At 35.3% G+C, this 27,533-nt stretch overlaps 2 protein-coding genes across 10 annotated transcripts in view; one reads left to right on the top strand and one right to left on the bottom strand.

Moving 5' to 3' along the window:
• The window catches only part of TTC23 (tetratricopeptide repeat domain 23), a 116,680-nt gene extending 109,929 nt beyond the window's left edge, over positions 1–6,751 (top strand). For all 9 annotated transcript variants that reach the window (XM_056807093.1, XM_056807084.1, XM_007479430.2 and 6 more), the window contains 2 exons: positions 5,057–5,139; positions 6,108–6,751. In XM_056807093.1, coding sequence (XP_056663071.1) covers positions 5,057–5,139; positions 6,108–6,222 — 198 coding nt within the window. In that variant the 3' untranslated portion in view covers positions 6,223–6,751. The remainder of the gene's footprint in view (positions 1–5,056; positions 5,140–6,107) is intronic.
• Positions 6,752–9,236: 2,485 nt separating this feature from the next.
• Positions 9,237–27,533, bottom strand: part of SYNM (synemin) — a 41,861-nt gene continuing 23,564 nt past the window's right edge. The window contains exons 3-5 of the mRNA XM_001372745.4: positions 22,476–22,546; positions 16,037–18,468; positions 9,237–15,112 (exon numbers count right to left, since the gene is read on the bottom strand). Of these exons, the coding sequence (XP_001372782.4) occupies positions 14,759–15,112; positions 16,037–18,468; positions 22,476–22,546 (2,857 nt within the window). The 3' untranslated portion in view covers positions 9,237–14,758. The remainder of the gene's footprint in view (positions 15,113–16,036; positions 18,469–22,475; positions 22,547–27,533) is intronic.

The raw sequence follows: 27,533 nt of genomic DNA, 5'->3' as shown, positions 1-27,533 counted from the left end.
GGCTAGCCTCTTTACATGTAGCCTTGATTCATTTGCTTCCTTTCTTCTCCAGCAGATTGCTCCACTATTATCCCTTTTCTTCTAATCCTCAGTCTTTCCCTGCTGTCTACAAAAACACACAAGTCTCTCCTATCTTTAAAGACCCTACCATCATTTTTCTATCTATCATCCTTTCTCTTCTTATTCTCCTATAAATCCAACTATACCACCAAATTGAAAATATTCTTTCCCAACTTACCAACTGTCTCTCTTTTTTTCAACCCTTTGTCTTAAAATCAAAACTAAGTATTGGTTCTGAAGTAGTAGAGTGGTACGGTCTAGGCAATTGTTACTAAGTGACTTGCCCACAGTCACACAGCTAGGAAGTATCTTAGGTCAGATTTGAACCCAGAACCTCCCATCACCATGTCTAGCTCTCTATCCCCTGAGCCATCTAGTTCCCCCTCCAGTTGTCTCTTAATTGCCAAATCTAATCATCTTTTCTCAGGCCTCATCTTTCTTTACTTCTCTGCAGCATTGGATACTGTTGACCATTTCTTCCTCCTGGATACTTTCTCTTCCCTATATTTTCATAACACTGCTTTTTCCTAGTTCTCTTCTTTGTCTCCCTTCTCAGACTCCTTTATTGGATGATCATTTTTATGCAGAAGATTCTCTGTATCCATCCTTAGTCTTCTAAAATCTGAGTCAGCATCACAAACTGCCTCCTACACATTTGGAACTGGAAGCCCCAAGGGCAGCTCAAACTCAACACATGCAAAACAAGAGTTGCCCTTCTCCAGACATCCCTGGTACCACCATCCTTTTAAATCATCCGGGCGAACAAACTCCGTGCCCTCTGTCCTTAGCTCTTTATTCTCTTCCTTCACATATTATCTCCCACATGTTACCTCCCCTCTACTCGTGTAACTACCACCCTAGTAGAGGCCCTTATCGCCCCTGTTAGGGTAGGCTCCTAACTGATCTTACTGCCTGTGTTTCTACCTCAGTCCATCCTCCACAGTCACCAAAGTAATTTTCCTTAAAGATCTGATCGTGTCATTTACCATCACCCCCATAACACACATTCAATAAATTCCAGTGGCTCCCTATTACTTCTACAATTAAATATAAAACGCTCATTTAAAGTCTTCACAACCTGGCTTCATCAGGGCTTTCCAGCCTTATTACATATGACCATCCTCCATACATTCTAGAGTCTTGCTATGCTGGTCTACTTGTTTTTACGTAAAGCACTCCATTTTCTGTCTCTGCTACTGTCCCATGCCTGGAATCCTCTCCCCCATTGCTGCTCTTTTGAATTCTTGGTTTCCTTTAGAGACTTGGTAAAAGTACCTTTTTTGGGAAGGCCCAATATTATAGTTCTGTTGTCTTCTCAGATTAATCTGATTGCCCAAATTAAAGACCCATTGTTATAATTTTTTAAAAAGTTCCTTTTTTCTAGCTGAGACTTATTTTGGACACCCTCCCAACTTCTAGTGATTACCTTCCCTCCCCACTACCAATAATCTTGTTTTGAATGTGTTTTGTATATACCTATCTAAGTATGCGTTGTCTGTCCCATTAGAATATAAGCTCCTTAAGGGTAGGGACAATTTCACTCTTGTCTTTGTGTCCTCAGCACATACCACATGTTAGTCTTAATACTTGTTGACTAATTTTTAAATGCTTGATTTTTATGGCATAGAATATAAACATAAGTGACTTGACACATTTATTTCACAGCAGATAAATAAAAAAAAAACCTTAGAAACATTTTTATTCCATCTGGATTCTTTTCATTCCAATTCTATGTTGACTTCAGACCAAAGTGAGAAATTCACTTGTGTTACTGAATTCAAAGAAGGGTTGCCATTTAAATTCTTGGTAAGAAGGATTTGGAGAACAGAGAATACAAGCTATTAGAATTGTTAGAGCATCCAAACATCAAGATTTTTGGTGGCCTGTTCATGTTGTCTGTGTTTTTAAAGTAAAATGGAAATATTTATTAGAACACAGGAGAAATGAAATTTTGGCACTACAACATTTTATAATTCACTTTGCATTTCTTGCCTAACATCACTATAGGCATTTAAAACATTCCCAAGTCAGAACACTGATGAAATGTTTGGTGTGAAAAGCAACTACTGTCTACATTTATTCATTCTTTCATTCAGCAGCCATTTATTAAGGTGCCTACTGTGCCCCAGTTATGAGGCTAAGCATTTGAAAAACAAACAAAGCAATTCCTACCCTTAGCTAACTTACATTCTCTTAGATTAACAGAAGGATCATCTACCTTGTCTTCTTCTTTATTAAGACATTCTTGACCACAGTGATCATAACTTGAGCATTAGTTATGTGTTATAAATCTGTTTCAGTTTCTGATCTGACATCCCTTTAAAACCATTTGTTTCTTTGAGCTAGATTTTAGTCAAAAGATCCAGAATGATAATTGGGAGCATCATTTCTCTCTCTGAGGCAGAGATCTTGAGAACAGAGATGTTGCTTGTGCATTGTTTTTCAGTGCTTCATAGATTTGTAGAATTGTAACTATAACCTGTTCTCATCCTTCTGGCCTTTTGGTTTTGAGGCAATAGAGCCACTAAGGAAACTATCACCATCTTTAGCCACCAAGAAGATCAAAGAATTAAGAAGTAGCCTGATGACGATTTTAATAAATTGTTAAATCTTTGTCATTTTTCATGGAAGTATTTGAGTAAACACTGAAATTATTAGAGACTACTCAGGTGCTTTTTTATTAGATTTTTTGGAGATCTTAAGTAAAATAGAACACATACATTGTACAGATTGTCAGTCATTCATCAAACATTTATTAGACATCTACTATGTGGCCAAATACAGAGACAAAAATAAAATTGCCCCTCCACTAGAGGAGCTTATATATAAATATGCATTTGTGTATGTACATATACATGTATATACATACACATTTGAAAATCGACACATACACATATAAATCTGTAATAAGCAATCAAGATACCTGGATGGGGGGGTGATTCTTAGCTGGTGGGCTCAGAAAAAGCCTCAACAAGCGACATGATCTGAGCGTTGGAGATTGGCTAAGAGAATCTATACAATGTCAGTAAAATTTTAATGCTGTGAATGAATGAACACCAAATCATGCTAACATCAGCCCCTCTCAAAATGAACTGTATCAGTGGCTCTCATAAATATGTAGATACATTAGACTGTGTGTTTTTAATATTAAATCTGGTTTTTTAAAGTTGAGTGGAGGTATTTGTTGACTTGTAAGAGAAAGGAATGATGTCTATTTTGGTAGGAAGTGTCAGCTGCCAAAAAAGAAGCCTTTAATGGACTTTTTAGATATTTAAAAAATGGAGTTTTCAACTGTTATCCGAAAACAATAAATAATTTTTTGAAGTTTCTGTTTCCAAGGCTATAATGTTCTATTCAGTTATTAACCTGCTGCCAAAAGAAGGCATAGGCCTTCAGACTAGGAATGAATATCCTGCAGTTAGTAGAGGTTAAGAGCAGCCAGGCACAAACAAAAAAGGACATTTCCAGATGAAAGCCATTCTTGATCTATAAATTTTCAAAGGCCAAGTCTTTTTTGCAAAGATAATAGGAATTCAAAAACTTGAGTTTCTTTTTTTTTTAAATCATTTTACAGGATTTTTTTTCCTTTCCAAAGCATGAACTTTAAAACAAAACAGCTGAATTCTTAGAGTTTTGTTGAGATTGAACAAAACTTCCTAAGCCTTGAACCCATAAAGACACAACATTTTGGTAGCTTCCTATGTGCGTATGAAAATGGCTGTCATAGAATAAACAAGATCTACAGATAATCTCCAAATATTGCTTTAGCTGTTAATTTTAAACCTATTATTTCCACTTTTTTTAAAAACTCAAGTAAAGCTGCCAAAATATTAGCAGCCTGATGTAACTTTCCCTCCCTCTTTGTGTGTCCATATTCTGGTAAGAATGCTAAGATAACAGAGAAATGACCAAGACAGGAAATAGGAAGGAGAAAGTAAGGGCCAGGTAATCTACAAATGAATGATTCACCCCTTGAGTGCTAAAAATTACAGTTGTGAATATGAACAAATAATTATGTCTTTAGGAAAGCCATTTCAGGTTCTAGGCCTCAGCTTCTTCATCTGCAAAATAAGGGAGTTAGACTTTATAATTTTTTACATTTCTCATGTTCCAGATAATAGCATTTATATGACACTTTAAGGTTTGCAAAGTGCTTTACATATATTACCTCATTTGATCCTCACAACAGCCCTATGAAATAGATGCTATTATTTCCCTTTTTAAAATATCTAATATCCTTTTATTATAGAATATAAATAATGCATGTTATAAAATTATTCTTGACAGTTAAAAAGAGGAAAAAGTTTCATATTCAATTTCTGCTAAAAGGCTTTGTGGGTGTTCATTTTAAACTGAAATGAGATAAGTGCTAGGTAGCACTGTACAGTTTTATTTAGACTACTGTGGTCAATGACAAGGCTCTGTCTGTTGCTGTTAATTTTTTTAAACCCATAAAAATATCTGAAAATAATTATTCATTTCCACATTAAAGGTGAGGTATATGTTAAATGAAAAAGGTGTAAAGCACTTTACAAGCCTTAAAATGCTATACAAATGCTACCTATTATAAATGAAATAATGTTAACAGAAAAAAACACAAGATCATGCCAGCACACCAATTACAAGTATGAAAAAATATACATTAGCAAGAATGGCAAGAGAATATAGAATGTTCATTAATTTTTATTTGATGCTTTTTAAGATAGTCTTTTTATGTGTTTTAACAAATGCTTAACTTTAAGGAAAAGAATGTCATTCTGATAAAGAGGACTATAGATTTAGCCAGCAGAGACTATAAACCCTCTAATTTTTACAGATGAGGAAACTAAGACCTCAAAAAATTTTATTTCTCCATGGAAGTATTCTGTAGCATGAAAGTAATCATATAATGGCTATGTGGAAGAAATGCTGTCATTCAAGAGAAATGTTAGTGCCTATAGTTTTATTTTGGTGATATTTCCATATTTAAGTAATAACTTGATGATTTATTTTGCAGTGTCTTCAGATTCAGACTTCCTTATATGGATCTCAAGATAAAAGGACAACAGCCACTCAGCAGACTCTTGATTCATTAACAAAGTGAGTTTGAATTGTCGTCTACACCGCTTCTATGTCTATTAGGTTAGCTATTTGAGAATTTCGGATAAGCTTGGTTATTAAAAAAAAATCCTGTGGAAATGAGCAGGTTTCTGTTTTGGAAGGATCTTTGATCTTATGTCACTTCCCCACAAGTTATGCAGGATCAGATCTTTTGAAATCCCTGGAACAAAGTATCAGCTTTGCCCATATTTTATCTGAAGGATTTAGTTCTTTGTTTAAGTGACATCATAAAAACACTTCAGTCTTTCTCTTTCTTCAGATCATTAACATAAATTAACATACCCATAAAGCAAGGAGTTCAATGAAGAACATTCTTGAATGTCCTGAGTTTCTTTTTAGATCTTAAGATTATTCTGCATGGAGAGCTCTGGAGAGTCTTTAACAGCCCATCCCGTAGTCCCAATCTACTCTCTGACTTCACTCCAAATCTTTTCTTTTCTTACATATTGAGTGAAGGAGCAGATCCTATCTGTGAATCAGCAATTCATTAACTTCACCCAAACTTCACTTGGAGTGATAAATTAGAATAAAAAATCCATAATACGTGCAAAAGAAACACATGAGACAAAGGAGTCAAGACAACGTTACAGTAAATGCAGTCTAGGGAAGGCCTCAGAGATATTACTGAAACTCTTAAACAATCTTTGTCAGTTCCTTTGTTCAAGAGCCCACCATCTAAAGCCTGATCAATAACTATATTTCAGATCATGAAAACATACAACATGAAAGATAAGAAAATGAGGAGAAAGATGTCTGTGTTTTGCACCAGTTTGCCATATTCTTGGCTTATTTACATTCTTCCTGTATCACCTTACGTAAATATAGCTTTGGCAGCTGCTAGAAAAGCAGTGACAGTAATTAAAGATTATATTAAATGAATCTTGTAAATAGTATAGGCTGTATTCTGAGAAGAATCTTACTTACCCAGGCTCTCTTCTCTTTTGCAGGATTACAGAGGTTACAGCAAAACAGAAACCAACTAATAAAGCAAGACCACCGTTTTGTGCTGTTATTCCACAACGCTCCATGTTAGGAAGAACTAAAACAAATATATGTCACTGATCGTTCTGACCTTTCACTAGTGTAATTTGGTAATTTGATACAACTGAGTATGTTTCATTTAGGTGCCATGTGTGCACTCTCCGAGAGAGAGTAAAGAGTACAATAGAATACAATACCCATTTATTAAGTGCCTACTGTGTGCATAGCACAGTGCAGCAAGAGTAGTTTAAGAATGGCTTCATTGCCATAATATATCCTGACAGGATTTGCCCAGGGGTCATGTTTTTACAATTGAGTCTCTTAGCTTGGTGTTTTTATAAAAGGCTCGGAACCACTTCAGTGTATATTTCTTGCTCATGGAAATTCTTTCTGTCCAATCCTTTGAACATTCAAAACTGCCTAAGTAATAAAAACAACTGTTTTGAGCTTTATGCTACAGCCATTTATGTACTTCATCTGATTGAACACATTAGCTTCTTGTGCAGGTTTGGAGTTGGGTTTGGAGCAATAAAATCCAGTAAAAAGCTTTTTTACAAGAAGGCAATCGTGACTGAGAATGGAATGCTAATAAAAAGGGAATTTGAAACTACCACTGTAGGAATGTGCATGTGTGTATTTTTTCCTTTTAATCCAAATGCCTGACTTTAAGCTTATATCATGTTCGATTTAGGGACCTGGAAAGGCTTTCATACCAGTGGAAAAGACTCAACTTTCAGGTGATGCATTGGAATTTCTATTTGTCTTTCATGTGGTCCCAGAATGCATGAGTTCCCCTGCCTTATCAAGTTGGTATGCAGTGGTATACCTCTCACTGTGCTCCTTGCCAGCCAGGAAGCATTAAAGATAATGGTACAGAAATACTCTATGTCCTTTCCTGCCTTCATGCCTGCTTAAGGACTTTAGCACACAGTAACTTTTGGGGAGATATCCAGTAAGCATTTCATATGCTTCTTAAAGCCCCAAGATACCTCGAGAAATCCTTACCTTTACTCCCAGAAATTAGACACCCAGAAGGGGCGACTTTAAGGTGGCTGCAAAAACTCAGTTTTAACTTGAAAATCTTCTTTCTTGTCGACAGCAAGAGTAGTGCCGAAACATTAATTTTTCAGGTTGCAAACATCAGAGAGAAATGAAGAAACATCAATGAGTGGGTGACTTTTCCCCCCTAAATCCTATGGGGATGAAGAAACCCAATGCTAGAATGGAGTTGTTGGTTCTAAAGAGAAGATTCTGTAGAATTCTTGGCTCCAGCATCTAGAGATAGGAAAAAACTAAGCTAGGAACTTCCTCTTTTCCTAGAAGAAGTAAGTACAGGTAGAAGAGAGACAGTAAAAGCAGAAGGCCCACTCATTTGTCAAGAACTTCTGACATTAACTTCACATGATCGCTCCCTCTCAGTAAACAACTTTTGACTCATCACTTTGAGGGGCGTGAGCAATAGGTTGGGCAGGAGAGAGGTAAAATAGCTCAGACAAACCTAAAAGCCCTCAAGAAAGGCTCCTGAAGCCTGCTTTGTGAGTCCGGAATGTCGATGAAAGTTATAGCTCAATCATTCTTGGTTCAGAACACCATAGGGAGATTGAGTCAGTGTTGGTGGGTATGAGATTTTGAGATCTAGTCCTACCTAGCCTAGACTTGAATTAGACCTGGGCCAAGTCCAGAGCTTCCTGGTTCTATTTCAAAGTAGTTCTGAATCTCTATAGTCATTCCTTTTGTGGGATGAAATTCAGGGAGGCTGCACCAAAGGCAGCAAATTCATACTTTTCCTTAAAATTCCTTTTTGCATAATCATAGTAATGGCTTTTTTCCCTCTAAATCTTTTTCTGTGGTTCAATACTGGATACACAAAAATGTGAACTTTTAAAAAAATGTATTCCCGAACACTAATTCCTTCCTTTTCCATTCTATAGTATCAGAATTCTAAATGGAAACAGGCCTGAGTTCATCTCCATCAACCTTAATCTCCATCAACCTTAATCTCATGAACTCCTATTTCATTCTACTTGTTACCTACTCTACTTAGTTAGTTACCTACTACTCTACTTAAACCCTTCCAATGATAGTTACCATTATCTTACAAAATAGCCCATTCATCCTCCCCTTAATTTTTCTCTTCCCTCCCATTATCTTATATCCTTTCCAGGTTAGCACCTTTCTCCTCTTCTTTCCTAGCCTTTCTGCTCTTCTCTTTTGTTCAGATTTTCCTTCTTCCTTTCCTATGAAAAAAAAAAATTCCTTACACAGCACTTCATAAAGACATTTCCCTAACCCAAGAGAATCCCTATGAAGCTTTTTTTTACCTACCCTTCACCTCTTACAAAGAAGGTGAATGGATTAGTCCATCAACCTTCTGGGTATTTCTCAACCCTCTCCCACTAGGCAGATTCTACTGGTACTTTTCCCTTCTTTGCACCAGAAGTCACAGCTGTGTTGGAAATTAGTCTTTTTGGATATTGCTCCAGACAACAAGTAAAATTCAACAACTAAAATTTCCCCCTTTGGTTTCATATACAGTATAATACTGAGAAAAATAAAACATACAAATTTGTTTTCTTTTTTTAATAATGGGAATGGAAGGAAGACTGTGGGGGAAAAAAGTAAGATGTATGTCCCATTATAAAGTAACACAAATGCAACTTGCATGCTATCTTGAATTAGACAAACTATTATTTAATATTAAAAAGGAAAAAAAAAGGCTCCAGTAGCAAGCCTCTATGATGCTGTAGTTACTCTTTTAAGAACTAATTTTTACCAGATCATCATTCATAGTTGCTAATCCAGAGCTGTTTCAGAGTAAAGTTGCTAATGCAGACCTAAGCTCAGAAACCAAAGATTTTGTGCAAGAAAATTAATTTATTTTTAACTTTTAAACTCTGTGTATTTTAACTAAATCTGAGGTGCATATTTATTTGGAGAATATTTCATATTCTATATTAGCTCTGCTACTAAAGTAGACATACCACATAACCAATCTTGTTTTCATTCATTCAACATACATTTGAGTGACATACATTGACATACATTGAGTGTGCAAGGTTGGGAATTCCTATGTAAAAAGTTAAGAATTTTAAATAAGCTGTTAAATATCACATATATTAGTATGTAAAGAAAAAAATTCTGAAATTGATGTGTATTTTTAGAGGAAAATGTAACCATGAAATGACATTAACTGAAAACTTCATAATTAGTATATTTGACATTGACTATTGATACCCAAGTACAGTTCTTAATAGAAAAGACTTTCAAAGCTCACATTTTTATAGACTTTATGATTGTCATTGCTGTCATCAGTTGAGATGACCTAGTTTCTCATGGTAGTCTGGACAATGAACTAAATTAGTTGAAATATGGTGATGTTTACAACTTTGCAATTATTACTCTATCAATTCTAATGATAGGGAGAGAAGAAAGGTATCTTCTCTTAGAATTCCAAATGAACTACCAGGGAAGACCTACTTAAATCCTTTATTCATTCTGGCAGACACATATATCAACTGATAAATCCAAGCTGAAAATTAAAGTAATTATTCAGACCAAAGAAAGTTCTTTTGTTGTAATTCTTTAGACACATAAGGGAAAAACAAATTCTACTTTAACTAGGCAGATAATTGGCTGCATTTTCCCATTTATGTGTGACTGCAGAAAAGAATTATGTTGGGACTAGAAGAGGACCTGTATATCTCCAATTATGGACAATTCATTAAACAAGTCTTGCAGACATTCACAGCAGGTTCCAAGTATATTCTTCTCTTTGTACAGTTGCAACATCCTAACCAATCTTAAGTAGCATTAAAAAAAAGTAACAAAAACCTTTTATAACTTAGAACTGGACAATCAAATAGATTCTATTTGCATGCAACTAGAGCCATAGTTTAAGCTCTTAAAGGGTATGGAACATAAATCCCAACAATTGTTTTAAAAATCATTTGTTTGAGATTAAATATGTTGCATGTCTATAGGCAATATGAAAATCTGTGTTGGGTTTGGATAAAAAAATGTGAAATCTATTGTCATTATCAGAACTCCTTCTTTGGTCCTCATAGAAGAAAATATTCTGGAGTAAACATCCTATAATGTCACCTCCTAAAAGAATACTTACCTTCTTTATAGTGATCATAGTTGTTTTTGTGCAAAAAAGAAAGTTTGTTTATTATCAGTGCCCATCATTCCCTAAATTCTACACCTCCATTCTCTTCTGTTGTAAGTGAAGAATCTGAATCCTATTTCGTTTTCTGTCAATAATGATAAAAAAGTATGTAATACAAGGGTTACAGATAATAAAAAAAATTGTAAGACCAGATTTATTGGGACATATTGGGAACTCCCAGTGAGCAAACTCTTTCTGTACATACAGATCAGCACCTTCTCAGTTCGTAAAAAATTTTCTGAAGGCATAGAAAGATTAAACAACTTCACCCAACACCACCATTACTACCCCCAGCTCACACAGCAAGTAAGTGTCTGAGGCAATACTTGAACTCAGATATCCTAACTCCAATGTTGGCTTTCTAACTATGATGTTTCATCTTCCCAAGCCCTGTCTTTATGGAATGGCTATAAGACATTTTTTCACAGTGGTTCTTGGTTTAAAAAACATTCCATCTGCATTCTCTTCTGGAAGGTATACAAATTGTTAACTCTCATTTTGAAGTTTCTTCATGTTACGTTTCCAAATTTATCCCATTCGGCAGCCTCTAAAGAAGTTCTGAGTAACTAATAAACAAGTTCTGGCTCAAAAAACTCATATTTTATATTTATTGTTTATACACTATCTATTTTGAGTAGGTTTGAGACATTGGAAATCACTCTAAGTACTGTTCACCCCAAGGTGTGACTTTATGCTGCAATAAGAACATTTACATGACCACGTGCACTTAGTAAATTACTTTAATTAAAGTTTAAGTAGCAATAAGAACAAAAAATCTTTGAAAAGCTTTCTCTTTGATATCAACATGAATGACCTCTTATTCTAATTTGGGACCTGGTGGGTTCTGTTTGCCATTAGATCCCTGAATCCAGGTTCTTCTGATAATGAAAGAGATAAAGAGGGCTCAAAACATTGCTAATCTGCAAAACAGTTTCTAAACATGCTCTTCAGAGATTTTTTTTTTAATGTTACACTTCAAATAGACATAGGTTATATCTGCACAGTGTCAGAAAAAATCAGTTGAAAAGTGAAAAGTTCAACAAGTCAATGTGTTTTGCCCAAATATTGCAAAATTGTGGCTTTGACTTGTGTGTATTTAATGAAATCAGCTGTTCTTCTGAATGAACTGTCTAGGTGTTTTCGTGTCGGCTACACTAAGCTTTTGTGCTATAAAGTCATACATTTAAAATAGGCATGAAGTGTTCCTGCATAATAAGGCAAAGTAATAGTAACATTTTGCATTTTGCCCTAAATTGCCAATCCCTACCACTGTTTGAAGGATATTTTCACTTCTTTGAAGAATGTATTTCAACTTTAAGAAGAAAGTTAACATTTTTAGAATAACTAAATGTGTTCACTTAATCTTTAAAATAAGAAAACATCTTGAAGATGGTCAACTAAGAGAGTTGTGTAAGTAAAAAAGCTTAAAACAGAAATGATCTCTCCCAGAAAAAAAGACTGTTATAATGGGTATTTTATGAAGAATTCTGACCAACATTTTTATTACATAAATAGTATAAACTGCAACTAAAATTCTCATGTACTTTTAAAATAAAACTTTGAAACAATGGATTCTAGAGTAAGGAGCTGTATTGTCATGTAATTACTGATCACTGGAGAGATAGTATGGCAAAATGGAAAGTGCCCTGGATCTAGGTTTAGGGGATCTGGTTTCTGATCCAAATTCCAGTTCCACTACTTTACCACCTGGGTGACATCTGGCAAGTCATTTGACCTTCCTAAGTTTTCTCATCTACAAAATGATGGGGTTTAACTTGAGGGCCTCTAAGGTCCTTGCTAGCTCTAAATCCTATGATCTTATGCCAAAGAAAGAGAATGCAAAAACAAAGAAAATAAAACACTACAATTTAAATACTTCACCCTTCTTTTTCTACTTCCATTTACACAAAAAAAGGCTATTAAAAAAGAGACCACCTTAAACAAAAGCTGGACTCCATTTAACATGCATCTCCTGATGATATGTAAGTCAGGATAAGTCACTTCTTATAAATCTTATCTGTTTCAACTTCCAAAAAAAGAAATATTTCTAAAAGATCACCTTAAAGAGTGATTAAAAGTATGATTTCTAGGAACATAGGTACATTTTAAATTTGAGGATTCTAAGTCAAATTTGAAATCCATCCGCAATAAAAAATCGAGATAACTTGGCACTGAGATTGAAATTATCCTTAGCACTTTATTCCTAATGTCTTACTCCAATCCTATACACAGTTACGTGGCACCATTGCAAAAGAGACAGGAAAGATGAGGAAAAAAAGGCCTGTCTTCTTGGCTGAAATATTGTTTTTCTTGATATGTTCCAACTTGTGTTCCTAGAGATATTATTTTATGAGATACCTTTGAACCTTTAAAGATAGCAGCTTCTAAATTATATCATTAGAACATATGATAAAAGTTGATTCAATAAAAATTCAGTGATTAACATATCTTTAACTCCACTATATATTATCTATACATATATGTCTCCTAAACCTGTAGCAGGGAGCCTTTTAAATCCTATTGTTTCAATACCCAGTTAGTTTATCCTGTATTGTGTTCTAGGAACTGCTGCCAATTCCTTCCTCCCACCTCTCCATCCCCAAAAAAACTTTTTCTATTTTTAACATGTTATTTACTTTCCTAAACAAAATTCATAATTATTATTTGTTCCTTCCCAAAGTGCAAATTCTCAACCAAGAATTTCTACTGTATTCATCTGAGTTTGGAAAGAAAAAGACCTGTGTAATAGTGCTGAAATAGGTTTACCATTTGACTTTCATTTCTTTAAGGTACAATAGTTTACTTTTTACAATCATACTGCAGATCTTCTATCTAATTTGGTTTCCACATTAATATAATTTATATGATACTATAGATTATTATATTATATTATATCATTATTTATATTATGTTATATTATATTATATTATATTATAATATTATAGATTGAAATATTATACTAATGTTATCTGGTTGCATCCCAAACTCTATAGTAAACTTCTCTTTCCTCTACAAAAATAATAGAAATAACTCACATTTACATAGCATATTCTTTTTCAAAGTATTTTCCTCACAAAAATCCTTTTAGGTAGTACATGTAATCTCCATTTGATGGATGATAAAACTGAAATTTACAGAGGTCATATCACTTGCCAAAGGTCGCTCAGCTAATAACTAGCAGAATGGAGATTTGCCTCCAGCCCACCCAATTCAGCATCTAGTGCTTTTTATGCTGTACCATGCAACTGTTTAAACTGTTACTGTTATAGACATTTATACTCTCTAATTACATTAGCGTTATCTGTGAACCTTTTTTCTGCCTTCTGTGTTTGATGAATTGAACTGTATTATATTGAGTAACTAGATTATAAATTCCTTGAGGGCAGAGACCAAGATTTTATTCATTTGCCTTCTCTGACCTTTCATAAAGTAGATGCTTAGTAAATGTTTGTTAGTATTGAATATGAGGAATTCAGAAGCCATGAACTTCATAAAAGTAAAGAGAAGTTTAGGCATAATATGACTTGAACTGAGCATTGGCTAGGTCAGGGTAATGATGGAATTGGCAACACAAAGCTACAAAATAAATATCTTGACTGTCTTTATACAACTTGAAATAAGACTGATTATATAACCTATGCACATTGCTATCTTATATTTCCTTAAAGTTTTATAATATGGAATAGGCATACTGACTAAAAATATTCTAATAGGATATTTAGTTGGTCATTCTATAAATAAATATGATATTTTTAAAGTAAGGAAGATTGAAATCTGTTGGTTCACAACCTAGAACAGAATTTCCTTTTATGGCAAATTAAATGCTTTCCTGAAAAAACTGAACTCAAATCCTACTGAAGGCAAATCCTACTTATGGTTCTTTTTCTGTAAAACTGTCTGTGCTAAGCCTTAAAGTGCAATGTTGTCTCTTGCAAAGAGACTCAAGCTAATTGTTTATTTTTCCCTAAAAAGTTAGCTTATATGATACTAGCACATGCAAATGGAATTTACTTTTATGTGTTATTTTAACTAGTTACTCTTAAGCATCTTAACTTACAGAGAAGACCTTTTCATTTAAATAGAAACCTGCCATTTCTGTGGCCAAAGACAAATCCAATAAACTGTCTTGGGTAATGAACAGAAAACTCATTAAAAAACTTAAAGATTGGAGAAATAAAGTTATTTTTCAAATCTCTCAAAATTTCAAAATATGCTAAATAATAATGTGATTCCTCCATGAAGAGGTCCATAAAATAAATTTAAAATGCTTGGAGCTTGCTTTTTTTTTATTAATTTACACCAAAAAAAAAAAAAAAGATTTGGGATTGGTAATTCTCAACTGGTGAGTCTCTTTCTAAAAAACAAGATAATTTAAATGACCAATGTGTTGGTTAGGGTACTATTGTGTAAGATGCTATTAAAACTCAATCTGTTTTCAGATTCAAATTTTCAAAACCAATGTCCATCATTCTCTTCCTCCTCTTCCTCCTTGTCTAGATAGAGGAGGGCAATTTTCTTTTCATCAGAAATCACTGACCTTTGATCTACCATTCTCTGCAGCTGTACTGTTTTATCAAACATAGCCTTCTCAGTGACTTGTTCTCCGTGAACCTGGTATTCTTGAGCAGCAGAAGCCTGAAAACCCATACTTGCTTCTTTGTCCTTTCTTCTTTCATTGTCTTTCCATTCACCGTCATCAGAAACAATGTGAATTTTTGCTTCCTTTCTTGGGGAAAAGAAGATGGTAGTTTCTTGTGTACTTCTAGAAGTGCTGGGGCTCTCTTCTCTATTAGACACATCCATCTGAAAAGTAAATGAATTTTTTTTGGACCCCAATTTAATATATTTTGTAGACTGGCTACTTTCTATTAACCCTTCTGCCTCTGACAAGTCATTTGAGCCAGTCAATGTACAAGTTTTAGAAATGGGCCAAATGGAGGACAATTTGTTCAGAAGTTTGAATTTCTTTGGGGCCTAATTGAATGTGCCTGAAAGATCTGCTAACACCCAATGTAACTTCTGCCTCTGCTATATCTCCTGATATACTTTCCTTTGGAGATTCAAAGACAAACTCTTGGAAGGTATTTTTCTCAGACACAAGAACCTCTTTCTGATTTAATTTCTAATTTCTTATGGATCTCTTTGTGTCTGAGGAACCATCTGTGTGAAAAATGCCTCCAAATTCACTAAACTCCATATGGTGAGTAATTGGTCCATGGTAAATTACCTATTCAGTTGTCTGAAACTCTTGGGGGCTAATTCTAATGTGCCTGACTGGTGTATCACACTATCTGATAAATCATCCATGTGAGAAGCATCTCCTGTGGGGCTGAATTCCCTTTTGTCAGAGAGAGGGGCACTGAAACCAATCTGTTCTGTATATTCTTCTTTGGGGTCTAATTTAAAGAGCTCAGAAGAACTTTGGGTACCTACTGACCCTTCTGTCTGGGAATGATCTCCAAATTTACCCACTTCAGAAATGGACCCATGGAAAACAACTTCTTGATGAGTATGAAATTGTTTGGAACCTAGTAAAAAGTTAGCATCTTTAGAAAATTCTTCCTAAGACATTCAGTGTCACCCACTTCTTGAGGTGTAGAAAGAAGCCCTCTAGAAATCATTTCTTCAGCCAATTGATTATCTTTAAGAGCCAATTTAGAATGCCTCACAGAATTACTGGTACTTTTGGAACCCTCTAACTAATTAAGTTGTCCTTCTCATACTTACCTCTACCACTTGTGAAGTGGGTCCTTCATAAAAGATTTGCTCTGTCCTCCGAATTTCAGTGGGGCCTATTTTAATATGCTGTACAGACTGGTTTATGTCCTCTAAGATGTGTGATTGAGCAAAACCTCTTGGGCTGCTAACTTCCACAGTTGCAGAAACCGGACCTTGTTGAAAAACATGCTCAGCAGTATAATGTCCTCCACCACCACCATCTCTCTCAGATGAACTGTATATTTCTGTACTGGTCCAACGCTTGGATTTAATACTGGGACCAGAAACTTCTAGACCATGTTTACTATCTGGGCTTTCAGGTTCCTGGACATAGTGTTTTTGAGAACTAGCCAGAACTGCCGACTGCAAAGTTTTCTCTACTTTGCTAGAACCTTCTTTACTTAGTTGTTCCAGATCTAACTGATTCGCATCAAGGGTTTCCGAAAGATTGACTTCAGCAACGATTGTGACTGATCCACCATCAGTGGTTTTCTCAAATTTTTTAACTGAAATATTGCCACTGTCCTTCTGACTCTCCTTAGCTAAGACAGACAGATCCTCTCTCACACTTTCAGGAAGGCTCCCTTCCAGCTGCCCAATTGCCTCTACCAGCTGATGCTTGGGATCTTTGGAGAAGAGTCCTTTAATCGAGGTCTGGAATTCATGGGGTATTTTAATTTCTTTTTCAGTGACAGTGGATTCAGCATGCACTTCATCACCTTTTAGGTGTACCTTCAGGGGGGAGGAGTCTACATCCTCTTCTGGGGAGAAGACTTCTGATGGACTTGAAAATTCATCTCCGGGCAAGTTGTTTCTCTTTCTCCTCTTCTCTGTGCTCTGTGAAACTTCATCTTGCCAAGAATACTTGATAGTTGATTCTTCCTCAACATGAATTTGCCCATATACAGAATCTTCCTCTTTGTCATATCCTCCTGGGTATTCATCTGGAGTAGACACAAAATATCTCTGCTCTCCTTCAGAGTCACTTGCCTCTGTTACTTCTTCAAAGTGAGTTAGGTTCTCACGGGGCTGCTTTGTCTTTGTAAGCTGATTACGTGAGAAGGTGATACTTGTCTCTTCATCGCCTTCCTCATCACTGAAATGTCTCTGAAAGCCTGGAGAGATATCATCTACTTCCTCTACCTCAAATGGTGTTGAAAAGTCAGCCTTTTCATCACTTACATATCCTAGTGGTTCTTCAACAATCTCAACATTAACTACTTTCGCTCTCCCTTCTCTTCCTTTCAAGCCAAGATTTATTATATCTCCTATCATGCTTTCTGCTGATTTCCCTTTAATCTCTACTTCCTTCGCACCCTTGCTTAAGAGATGCTTCAGGCTGTCTTCATCTGAAACATCTATCTCTTCAAGCAATTTAGACTCCACAACAATCTCAGTCTTTGCCTTCCCAACACCAGGAAGTTCTTTCCTTTCTACATAAGTGACTTTTGTATCCAGAGGAGGACCAGCAGATGTTTCTAGGTCAGAAGGCTGCACAAACTGCTGTAGGATACTGGAAACTATATTTTCTGCTATGGTTTTTCTTGTGGAGTCATCTTTTGTGGAGTCAGCAGCATCACTGGCATCTACTTTGAACTTTAGCCCTCTCTCTTCTGTCCACTTAGTCTTACTTTCACTGACACCCTTTTTTTGAACTGTTTGTATATCTTTTACTACTAATTCTACTTTGTTATCTTGAGATGCTTTTCCATGTCCATGTCCCTCAAAACTAACAGGTATCTGTATTTCTCTCTTTTCTCCAAATATCGTAGTTCTCTCCTTGACTGATTCATTTCCTTTGCCTTTTCCCTTCAACTGCAGACTCTCCCTTTCTCTTGCTTCCTTATCTAGTTTAGTCATTTCTTCCCATCTTAAATTTCTTTCTTCAGAAGCCTTTTCTTTAGAGTCAAACATTTTCTCCTCTTGTCTTGCTTTAGTTGGTTCTAGTTTATATTTTCTCTCCTCTGTTTTCTTTCCCTGAAGAACACTCCTTTCTTGTGATTGAGTGCTTACAGACGTACTCATCCTTATATCTTTGTGTTGTGGGCTCTGTCTCTGAGCACTTGTCGATTCTTTGGTTAAATATGTGGTGATTCTACTTGTACTTTCTGTTTTCTGCCTGTCAGGAATCACTTTCACCTGAGATTCTCCGCTTCTCAAAAGGCCACATGTTGTAGGAGGTGTCCCGAGTCTACTATGATCTCTTGCAGTCCTTTCATATGAGGTTTCTTGTCTTCGAGTGGAAGAGGAAGAATAGCTTGGACCCAGGAAATCACTTCTAGTCACTAGAGTAGACTGAGGTCCAAAGAATGTTGATCGGTTTGAGTATGGTGCTGAGATGTTTTTATCAGATGAGGTTATTTTCTCTCTGGAGTATATATTCCGTTTGTTTTCTCTTTGTAAAATTGAATTGGCATGCTGGTATGATGTATTCCTGACTTCTGCAGAAATTAAGCAGAAAATGCACCAAAATTATTATAGTCATAACACTGTTCATCTTAAACACAATACCCAAAAAAGTCAATATAATGCTATGTAAATCAGGTTTGAGATTTCAAGGACAGAGAAAAATCCTTATACCATGTTGATGAAATTACAAGGTTTATTGAATAATATACAAACCATGTGAATATATTCACTTATACCAGGAGAAGATGAGAAGATGTGCACATTGTTTGGTCTGACTAATTGAAACCTTTGGGATGATCACCTTCATCTAGCTTGGGAAAACAAAGCTACTTACCTAATTGTCCCAATAAAGTTGACACTGTCTAGACAATAATAACCCAATCACAAAATGTCCCAAGATGGCCTGTGAGATTTTATATTGAATTTGACAAAGGGAACTGAAGTTTCTTACAAATGTACAAATTTTGAGAGGGTTAAATAAGGCTAAATACAGGCCTCAGTAGAATTCCTTTGGTTAGCAGCTATTCTTTTAGATATTCAATAGTCACTTTATCTACTTTTCTCTATTTGTACATACCCCATTCTAAGGGGGGAGAGGAGGAGAAATCTAACCACGCACGCATCAACTACAAACATTTCCAAGTCATAGCTAATACCTCATAATAACTATACAACATTATTATAATTAAAGATTACAAATAATTCAGTATGAAAAAATGCCTTTCCTCAATCTTGTTCTTCTAGCATTCACTTACTGTAACAATAAAAAATGAAACAATTACTTGTGGGGCATAAAATCGGCATTAAGAAAAGCAGAATGACATATTAATTGTAATAATAGATACATCAAGTCAAAGTCATTGTTAATAAGGAAAATAAGAATCTAGGATGGTTAATAAAATAAAATAAAATGTTTTAAATGAAAATACTAATTCTATTAGGAAATAAGTATTAAAAAACCAAAAATATATTTGCAGTACTTTCTCCACATGACTGAAAATGACTGCCCTTTTAATTTTAATATCAAAAGGCATGGTTAATCTGAATGAATTCGTGTAAAAGAATGTTTCTTTTGAATGTCTACTATATTCATTAATTCAGCAAATATTTATTAAGAACTTACTATATGCAAATGCAAAAAAGGATACCAGTAGATGAGATAGGTTTTATAATTACATCAGCTTTTCCTTATTGGGTACATTTTGTTTACATTTAGTTTTAATGGGGGGAAAAAGCTTTTCTAATGATAAGGGGGTACAATTAGATACCAATAATTAAATGGTATTACACATTTTCATATTTCTAAAAGAACCTAAGGCAATTTTGATAAATTGTGATAAACAAATTAATTAATAAAATTACAAATATGCAGATGGAAATCAGTTTGACAAGATCAGATCCTATCTGCTGCTGCTGAGAGATTCTCGATCTTTTTCTACCAGGTAATGATAATTTAAAAAAAAGAATATATCACTCTGGTGAAGTTTAACTTCTTGAGGGGATATTTTGAGAAAGAGAGCATATAGTAACAAAAGCATTTTGCAAATCCAACACAGAAAAAAAAATCTGAAATTTTAAGCCAAATTAGTTTCTAAAATTGCTCCTCTGCTCATGAATAAAAACAAACTTTTTATCTAACTTTAGGTCACATATGCACACACACACAATAGTATTTTTATTCACATGTGCCTGGGGAGAACAATTCCTATCAGTGATATCATCACTAAATAAGAAAAAGCATTTTTAGTTTCGAGTTCCTTTGGCTGCTATCCTTGCAATATTCCCAATACCTTAATAGCTAAGAAGTAACAGTGATTGAATTGAAATACTAGTCAAATCTCTATTGTCTTTGGTTTTAATTTTATTTTTATTTCATTTTATTCAGAGGTTATTCACAGCAACAAAAAATAAAGCCTCATTCTAAGGTGTAAAATAATATTGTTCCCTCTGTCTATAACCTTTCCCACATTCATCACATTCAAAGGTTTTTACATGCTCTCTGGTATAATTTTTTTATCTTTTTCATAGAATTGGACCATTGTTGGTTCAAGTAAACATGTTATATATATTAACATTCATAAAAACCAACAAATATAGACATAGAGGCACATCATCCATAATTCAGGTGACTCTGAAAACATTATGAATGAAATGAAAATCTCTTTTTAATGGAAAATCCCTTTTAATTTTTAGAATGGGTGTCTTCATTCATTCTCTTCTTGTTTCCAAACTCAGAAAGTGAAGTTGCCCTTCTCCTAATCAAACCTGATGCATAATTCTAGATGAACCCTTGATCCCATTCATTTTTTCTAGATCCAATCAGCACTTTCTTTCACTTTCAGTTTCTTCCTCTTGCACTGTCTCTTTTCCTTTTGCCTACAAACATATCCAGATCACACCTGTGCTTTAAAAATAATATTTTCCTATACTCCTCAAGGTATATGATATATCTCTCCCATGGTTCACCCCAGAAATTCTAGAAAAGCATAATCAATACTCTATTTCTGTCTCCTCACTCTCTACTCCTCAATTCCCAGAAATCTAGCTTCTATTCCCACCACTCTTGTTGAAAAATACTTTCTCTGATACCTCATTACCTTCTTAATTGTCAGACCCTATGGACTTTTCTCAGACCTCATCCTCCTTGAAAATCTACCGCATTTAAAACTAGAAATTCTCCTCTTCTTGAAACTTTCTTCTTTCACCTTCTACAATCCCAATCTTTCTCTGTTGTCCTGATACCTGACAGGATTTTTTGCTCTATCATCTTTATCTTCCTGTATACTAACTAAGGATGTCCCCAGAAAGTTTTGTCTTTAGCCTTTTCTTTCCTCTCTAAACTCTCACTTAAAGATGATCCCATCCATTTAAATTGCTTCAATTATCTGATCTATGAACACAATATGGTTTTGCAGGGTTAATTCCTGAAAAGATGACTCCATACAAAGAGCTGTTATTTTAGAAACCCTGAGTACTATCCTCCATAGAAGTATCTTGAAAGAAGGAAAAAAGACAATTGAAGCTATTTGAAAATGAGTATATTTGACTGAGTTGCAAATAAAGTGATCAAGCAATGACTACAACCATCTTTCCCTTTATTTTCCAGCATGCTAACTGAAGGGAGAGATGACTCATATAATGTAAATCATAACATGTTGAAATAGAAAAAGATTTTAGCACTTCAAATTGAATATGGTTAAATGATCTGGAAAGTTCAATTCTTAACATTTTCTTAAAGTACTTTATCTAGATCTCACCTTTGCCTTTACGAAAATGTACCTTTATCATATTTATTTACATACATGTCTTCAAACTCACACCTCATATTCTCTATTAGATTATAAACTCATTGAAGTCAGGGACTCTGTCAATTTTCTTTCAGTTTTGTATGGCCACCCACTAGAACTATATTGGTGAACCTATGGCACAGGTGTTGGAGTGTGCTGGAAGGGGCTGCTCCCTTCCCTCTCTCCACATGTGCCTGAGGACTTTCCTCACCTCACCCACCCCTCTTCCCAGCAAGCCAATGGGAGCACTTCCTCCCTCCCCTGTCTAGGGTAAGGGGGGAGGGGTGACACTCACATGCAGTACAAGGATTGCAGTTTGGGCACTAAGTCTCTAAGGTCTCTAAAAGGTTTTCCATCACTGCCCTAGAACAATGACACACACATTTTTTGGGAGGAGTGAGGGAAGACTGGATCTGAAATAAAGGACTTTTTATAAGGAACCTCTCTCTAGTGATGCAAATAGCTACCTACTCTATTATATATTGAGAGCATTGCTTACAATGTTGTGGAATTAAGTGATTTGCCTAGGAGCACAGAATACATATGTAACAGAGAGGACCTAAACCTAAGTCTTACTGACTCCAAAGTTAGAATTTTATTCACATTATCATGCAATAAACACTTAATACATGTTAATTGAATTGAGTATTTATGCATTTCAGTAGTATTCCAAATTATTACTGATTTAATTACAAAAAAATGTGTAATAGAATATTCTATTAAAAAGACAAACTGAAATTTTTGTTTTATACCTCGTGGAACATTCTGTATGTGTTCAGTCCATACTAGTATCTCTGGATTTCTTTCTCCTTCCAGTAAGGCTCTGTGAGAGGAAAAATTCAATTCATTACCATATGAACGAGACATGTACTGTTGATTAATTCATTATTGAAGATTTGACCAACTGTCACATTCAGTCATGGTTTTGCAGGTTAACTCCTGAAAAGATGACTCCTTACAAAGAGCTGTTATTTGGGGGATCCTTACCAGTGTCCTTGAGCTGTCAGTGCTCTCTTTTCTTTAGCCTATTTTTAATTGATCCCTTTATGTTGTATCCCTCTAGAGAATGTAGACTCCAGTGGGGGGGGGGGGGAGGAGGGAGAAGAATATGAGGAAGAAGAAGAAAAGAAAGGAGGGAAAGCAAGCAAGGAAGGAAGGAAGGAAGGAAGGAAGGAAGGAAGGAAAAAAAGATGATGATGAAAACCTTGAATATATATCATACCAGAACTTGAAATATAGTAGAATATATATCAAGTTTAAGAGCACTTTGGCCAGAGAATAAATTTAAATAAATTCATTTAATTCAGGTTATACTTATATTTCTGTTGGCAATTTATTCTAACACCATTTTTAAAGTAGATACATTCAAAGCACCATACTAGGTTTTGGTGAGGTACAAAGATAGAATCCTCATCCCAATACATCTTACAATTTAGTAGTAAATTATGATACATGCAAAAATAAACTCCTATATAACAATATAAGTCCATAGGACAAATACAAATTGAGTGCAATTTGAGATCTGAGGGAGGAAGCCAAGTAATTGACTAGAGGGACAAAAATATTTTGTTGATATAGCATTTTAATTAAGATGTAAAGGATATATTTAATTTTTTAATTTTAAAATGGTTTCTTAAATTTATTTTTTTCAAAACATAATGTGAAGATGCTGTTAAAACTGATATAATAGCCCCAAAGAATATGTATTCCAGATTTGGGGAGAGCTGAACTGGGATCTCTTTGGTTTATTAAAGTTATTCCTCCATATTAGCAAGAGATGATGTTGGTGAATTTTACAAATACATATGAGTTACATATCTTTCATTTCCCATGGAGACTCAACCAGGCTCTGTCAATATTTTTAATATCTTTAGTAACTGTTCAAAGGATTACACTTGACAACAAAACAAGATAATCACCTAATAAAACTACTAAAGCTGTACTTATTTACAAAAGGGATGTGTTTGTGTATATGTGTGTCTCTGAGTGAAAGTAAGGGAGTTCTGGGCCTGTGATTTTACATTCTGAAGTCTTTCTCTGCTCATGTGGATAAGAAATTTATCTGTAATTTGTATCAGAGATTTGCCTGGTACACTAAGAGATTATTGCTCATGGATAGAGAGCTTACATGTATCAGAGGCAGGATTTGAATCTAGTTTTCTTGACTCCAAAGCTAACCCTCTATTTGCTTTACTACAATTCCATTTCTAAAATATTACCCTAGATTTATATTTAGCTTAATTATATGAAATGTTTTTTTTAAATGAAAGCCTGGTCCCACTCTGAAAAACACTAGTATTTTTGTCTTGCTCTATTTTCCAATCTGGGTCAGTTTGTTTCTGTACATCAATAAATCCTCAAGACTTTTTAAACTTTCATCAAGACATTGGAAAGGAATTGTTATAAAACATAAACCAATCACATCTCACAATTATAAACCAATCAATCAAGTTTGCAATCTTAACGGAAAAAATAACATATAAAATGTAGCATCCCAAGCATATTCACATCTATGAAATATAAATGACTGTATGGCTACTGTGTCTCCAAGCATAAGGTTATACCAATGAGGTTTGTGAATGTAACCTTGAACTGGCCATGCGGCCCTTGGCTAAGACAAACTCATTAACATGCTGGGACTCAATTCCTGGGAAAGCAGGTTTGCAATCTACACGCCCAAAGGTGTTCCCTCTACCTTGCCACCCAATCTTAATTGTCTATACTTTGTGATGTGGTTACTACTTGCTTGGGAGTACCGCCCAAGCAGGACAGGAATAAATTCAGAGGCAAACCCATGAACTTCCTCTTGGCTTTTCTCTCCCCTTCCATGGAGCTCCACTGGGCTCCTTAGTGACTCTGTCTCTCTCTCCTCTTAACCTTCTCCTTCCCCGAGGCTGTGACCATCTGGGCCTGCATTCCCTATCTTAATCTCCTCATCCACCTCCTGTTCCTTTGTACTCATACTTTCCTATCAAAGGGAGTATCATAGGGATTGCCTGCCCTATTCAAACACTGACTTGTCCATGTCTTTCATTTCCACCCTGGTTCTCGGTTCCTACCTCTCCTCAAGTCCCATCACAAAGGTGAGCCCCTTCCCTTGTGGGACCCTGCTGGTCAGGGAAGTCCATTAAGGAAAACCCCACATAAACTAGTATCTACAAAGCAAACTATCAATAGGATAAATATTGGATAATTAAAAGAGGGTGAGCATGAGAATGAAGAGGAGTTGGGAAAGAAGGTGGTTGTAGTTGGGTCTTAAAGGAAGGAAGGGAAGTCAGTAGCTAGGAGAGCTTTCCAGGCAGAGCAAACAACCACAGAAAATGCTCTTGAGCAGAGAGGAGTATCTTGTTTGTGAAATAGCCAGGAGGCCAGTGTCTGTGGATTGAAAGGTTTATATCAGAGATTAAGATGTCAGAGGACAGGAAGGGCTATGTTATGAAGGGCTTTGAATGCCTGACAAAGCATTCTGTATTTGATACTGGAAGCAATAAAAAGTCACTAGAGTTTATTAAGGGGAATGGAGATGGCACCATTGGACTTGCATTTTAGGAAAATCACTTAATTGATTGTATGGAAGATTGAATGAAGTGGGGAGAGACTTAAGGCAAGCAAACTGACCAGCAAACTATTACAATCAAGGTATGAGGTGATGAGGGTCTGCACTAAAGTGATGGTACTGCACTGTCAGAGGAGAGAAGGGGGCATATTTGAAAGAGGTTGCAAAAGTGAAATTGGCAGGTCTTGTGAACAGTGTGGATATGGGGGTATGAGGCATGGCAAGAGATAGTGAGAAATCGAAGATGATTCCTACATTGAGAGTCTGGAGGCCTGGGAGGATGTTGTCACTCTCCCTAGAAAAGGGAAAGTTGGAAATGGGGAAGAGATTAGGAGAAAAGATAATGGGTTCTATTTTGGACATATTGAATTTGAGATGTCTGAATGGCATTTGGAGACGTGAAATTGGAAGTCAGCAGAAAAACTAGGGCAGGAAACGTAGATTTGAGAATCACTAGCACAGAGTTTATAATGAAATCCATGGGAGTTGATGAATAGAGAGGAAGAAGAGAAAATTCAATGTTAGAAGTCTGATCTTGTGGAAGAGCCAGCAAAGGTGAGAGAAAAGGAATCATCAGGTAAGAGGAAAACCAGGAGAAAAGTATATCCCAAGCCATACTGAGAAGAGAGTATGAAGTAGAGATCAATTCATATTTTTCCAATTGTTCACTTTATCTGATCTTTATCTTTATCTAATCACTGACTTTATTTGTGTAAAACGTGTTTTATAATTGTGTTCCTAGAGTACATGGATTTATCTTGGCAGGTAGAATCCCAAGTATTTTCTGTGATCTACAGTTATTTTAAGTGAAATTTCTCTTTCTGTCTCTTCCTGCTGGACATGGTTGAAAATATATAGAAATGCTGATGATTTATGTAGGTTTGTTTTATATCCTGCAACTTTGCTGAGGTTGTTAATTATTTCAACTAGTTTTTCAGTTGAGTCTTTAGGGTTCTCTAAATATATTATTATAGCATCTGAAAAGAGTGATAATTTTGTTTCCTCCTTGTCTATTCTATTTCTTTTCAATTTTTTTCTTTTCATTTCTTACCTTTTCTTATTGTCTTATTGCTATCCTTATTTTCTTTTCTTATTAATATTCTATTCTTATCTTATCAATTTCTTATTCTTATTTTCTATTCTTATTACTAGCTAGCATTTCTAGTACAATACTGAATAATAGTGGTGAAAATTTGCCACGGGCAAAGGCCATCCTTGCTCGTGACTCCAGGGTTTCCAGACAGGTGACGATTGATCAGTCAACAAAAATAACAAATGGGAGACAGCTTCATCATTGCAGTCATGGGATTGCTTTGCATCTGATAGCTGCTCCGCCATTCCCATGCCTGGTTTTCTTAGAATTTTCTCATTGATGGCTTGTTCAATTTCTTTTTCTAAGATGGGGCTATGAAAGTGTTATATTTCTTCTTCTCTTAATCTGGGCAATTTATATTTTTGTAAATATTCATCCATTCATCATTCATTTCAATTGTCAGATTTATTGGCATATAATTGGGCAAAATAATTCCTAATAGTTGCTTTTGTTCATTGATAGTGAACTCTTTTCATTTTTGATACTCAGAATTTTATATTTTAAAAAAGAAGAAAACCAGGGGTATCCATAGGATACATGAAAATATACTCAAGATGATGTCTCTTCTGCTAGTTTCCAGGGATATAGCATACAAAACTCTCCTAGGTTTATTCCTAGGTCACTTAGGCTTATTCAATGAACTATGAATACTTTACCTGGGGGCCCAAAAACTTAGGGGCTCTATCACTTTCACTGTCTGAGATCATGATTACTATCCCTGCTTGTTTTTATTTCAGCTGAAGCACAAAAGGTTCTCTCCCAGCCTTTTACCGTTACTTTATATATCTTTCTGATTCAACTGTGTTCCTCATAAACAACATGTAAGAGACTGGGTTTTCATATACTCTATCAGTTTTATGAGTGAGGTCATCTGATTCATATTCAGAATTATGATTATTAATTGTGCATTTCCCTCCATCCTATTTTTAATCAGTTTTCTTTCTTTTGCTCCCTTCCTTCCTCTCTCTCTTCCTCACTCTCCTTTCACCCAGATCCTCTTCAAATGTATTTTGCTTCTGACCATCACCTCCCCCAAATTTCTCTCCCTTCTACTAGCACCCTCCCCTCCCCTCCTACTTCCCTACATGGTAAGGCAGATTCCTATACCTAACTACATATGTCATTCCCTCTTTCAGTCAATTCCAATGATAGTAAAATTCA

Source organism: Monodelphis domestica, chromosome 1, assembly GCF_027887165.1.
Source record: "Monodelphis domestica isolate mMonDom1 chromosome 1, mMonDom1.pri, whole genome shotgun sequence".
Taxonomy (NCBI): domain Eukaryota; kingdom Metazoa; phylum Chordata; class Mammalia; order Didelphimorphia; family Didelphidae; genus Monodelphis; species Monodelphis domestica.
This window is presented reverse-complemented; position numbering and strand designations above follow the sequence as displayed.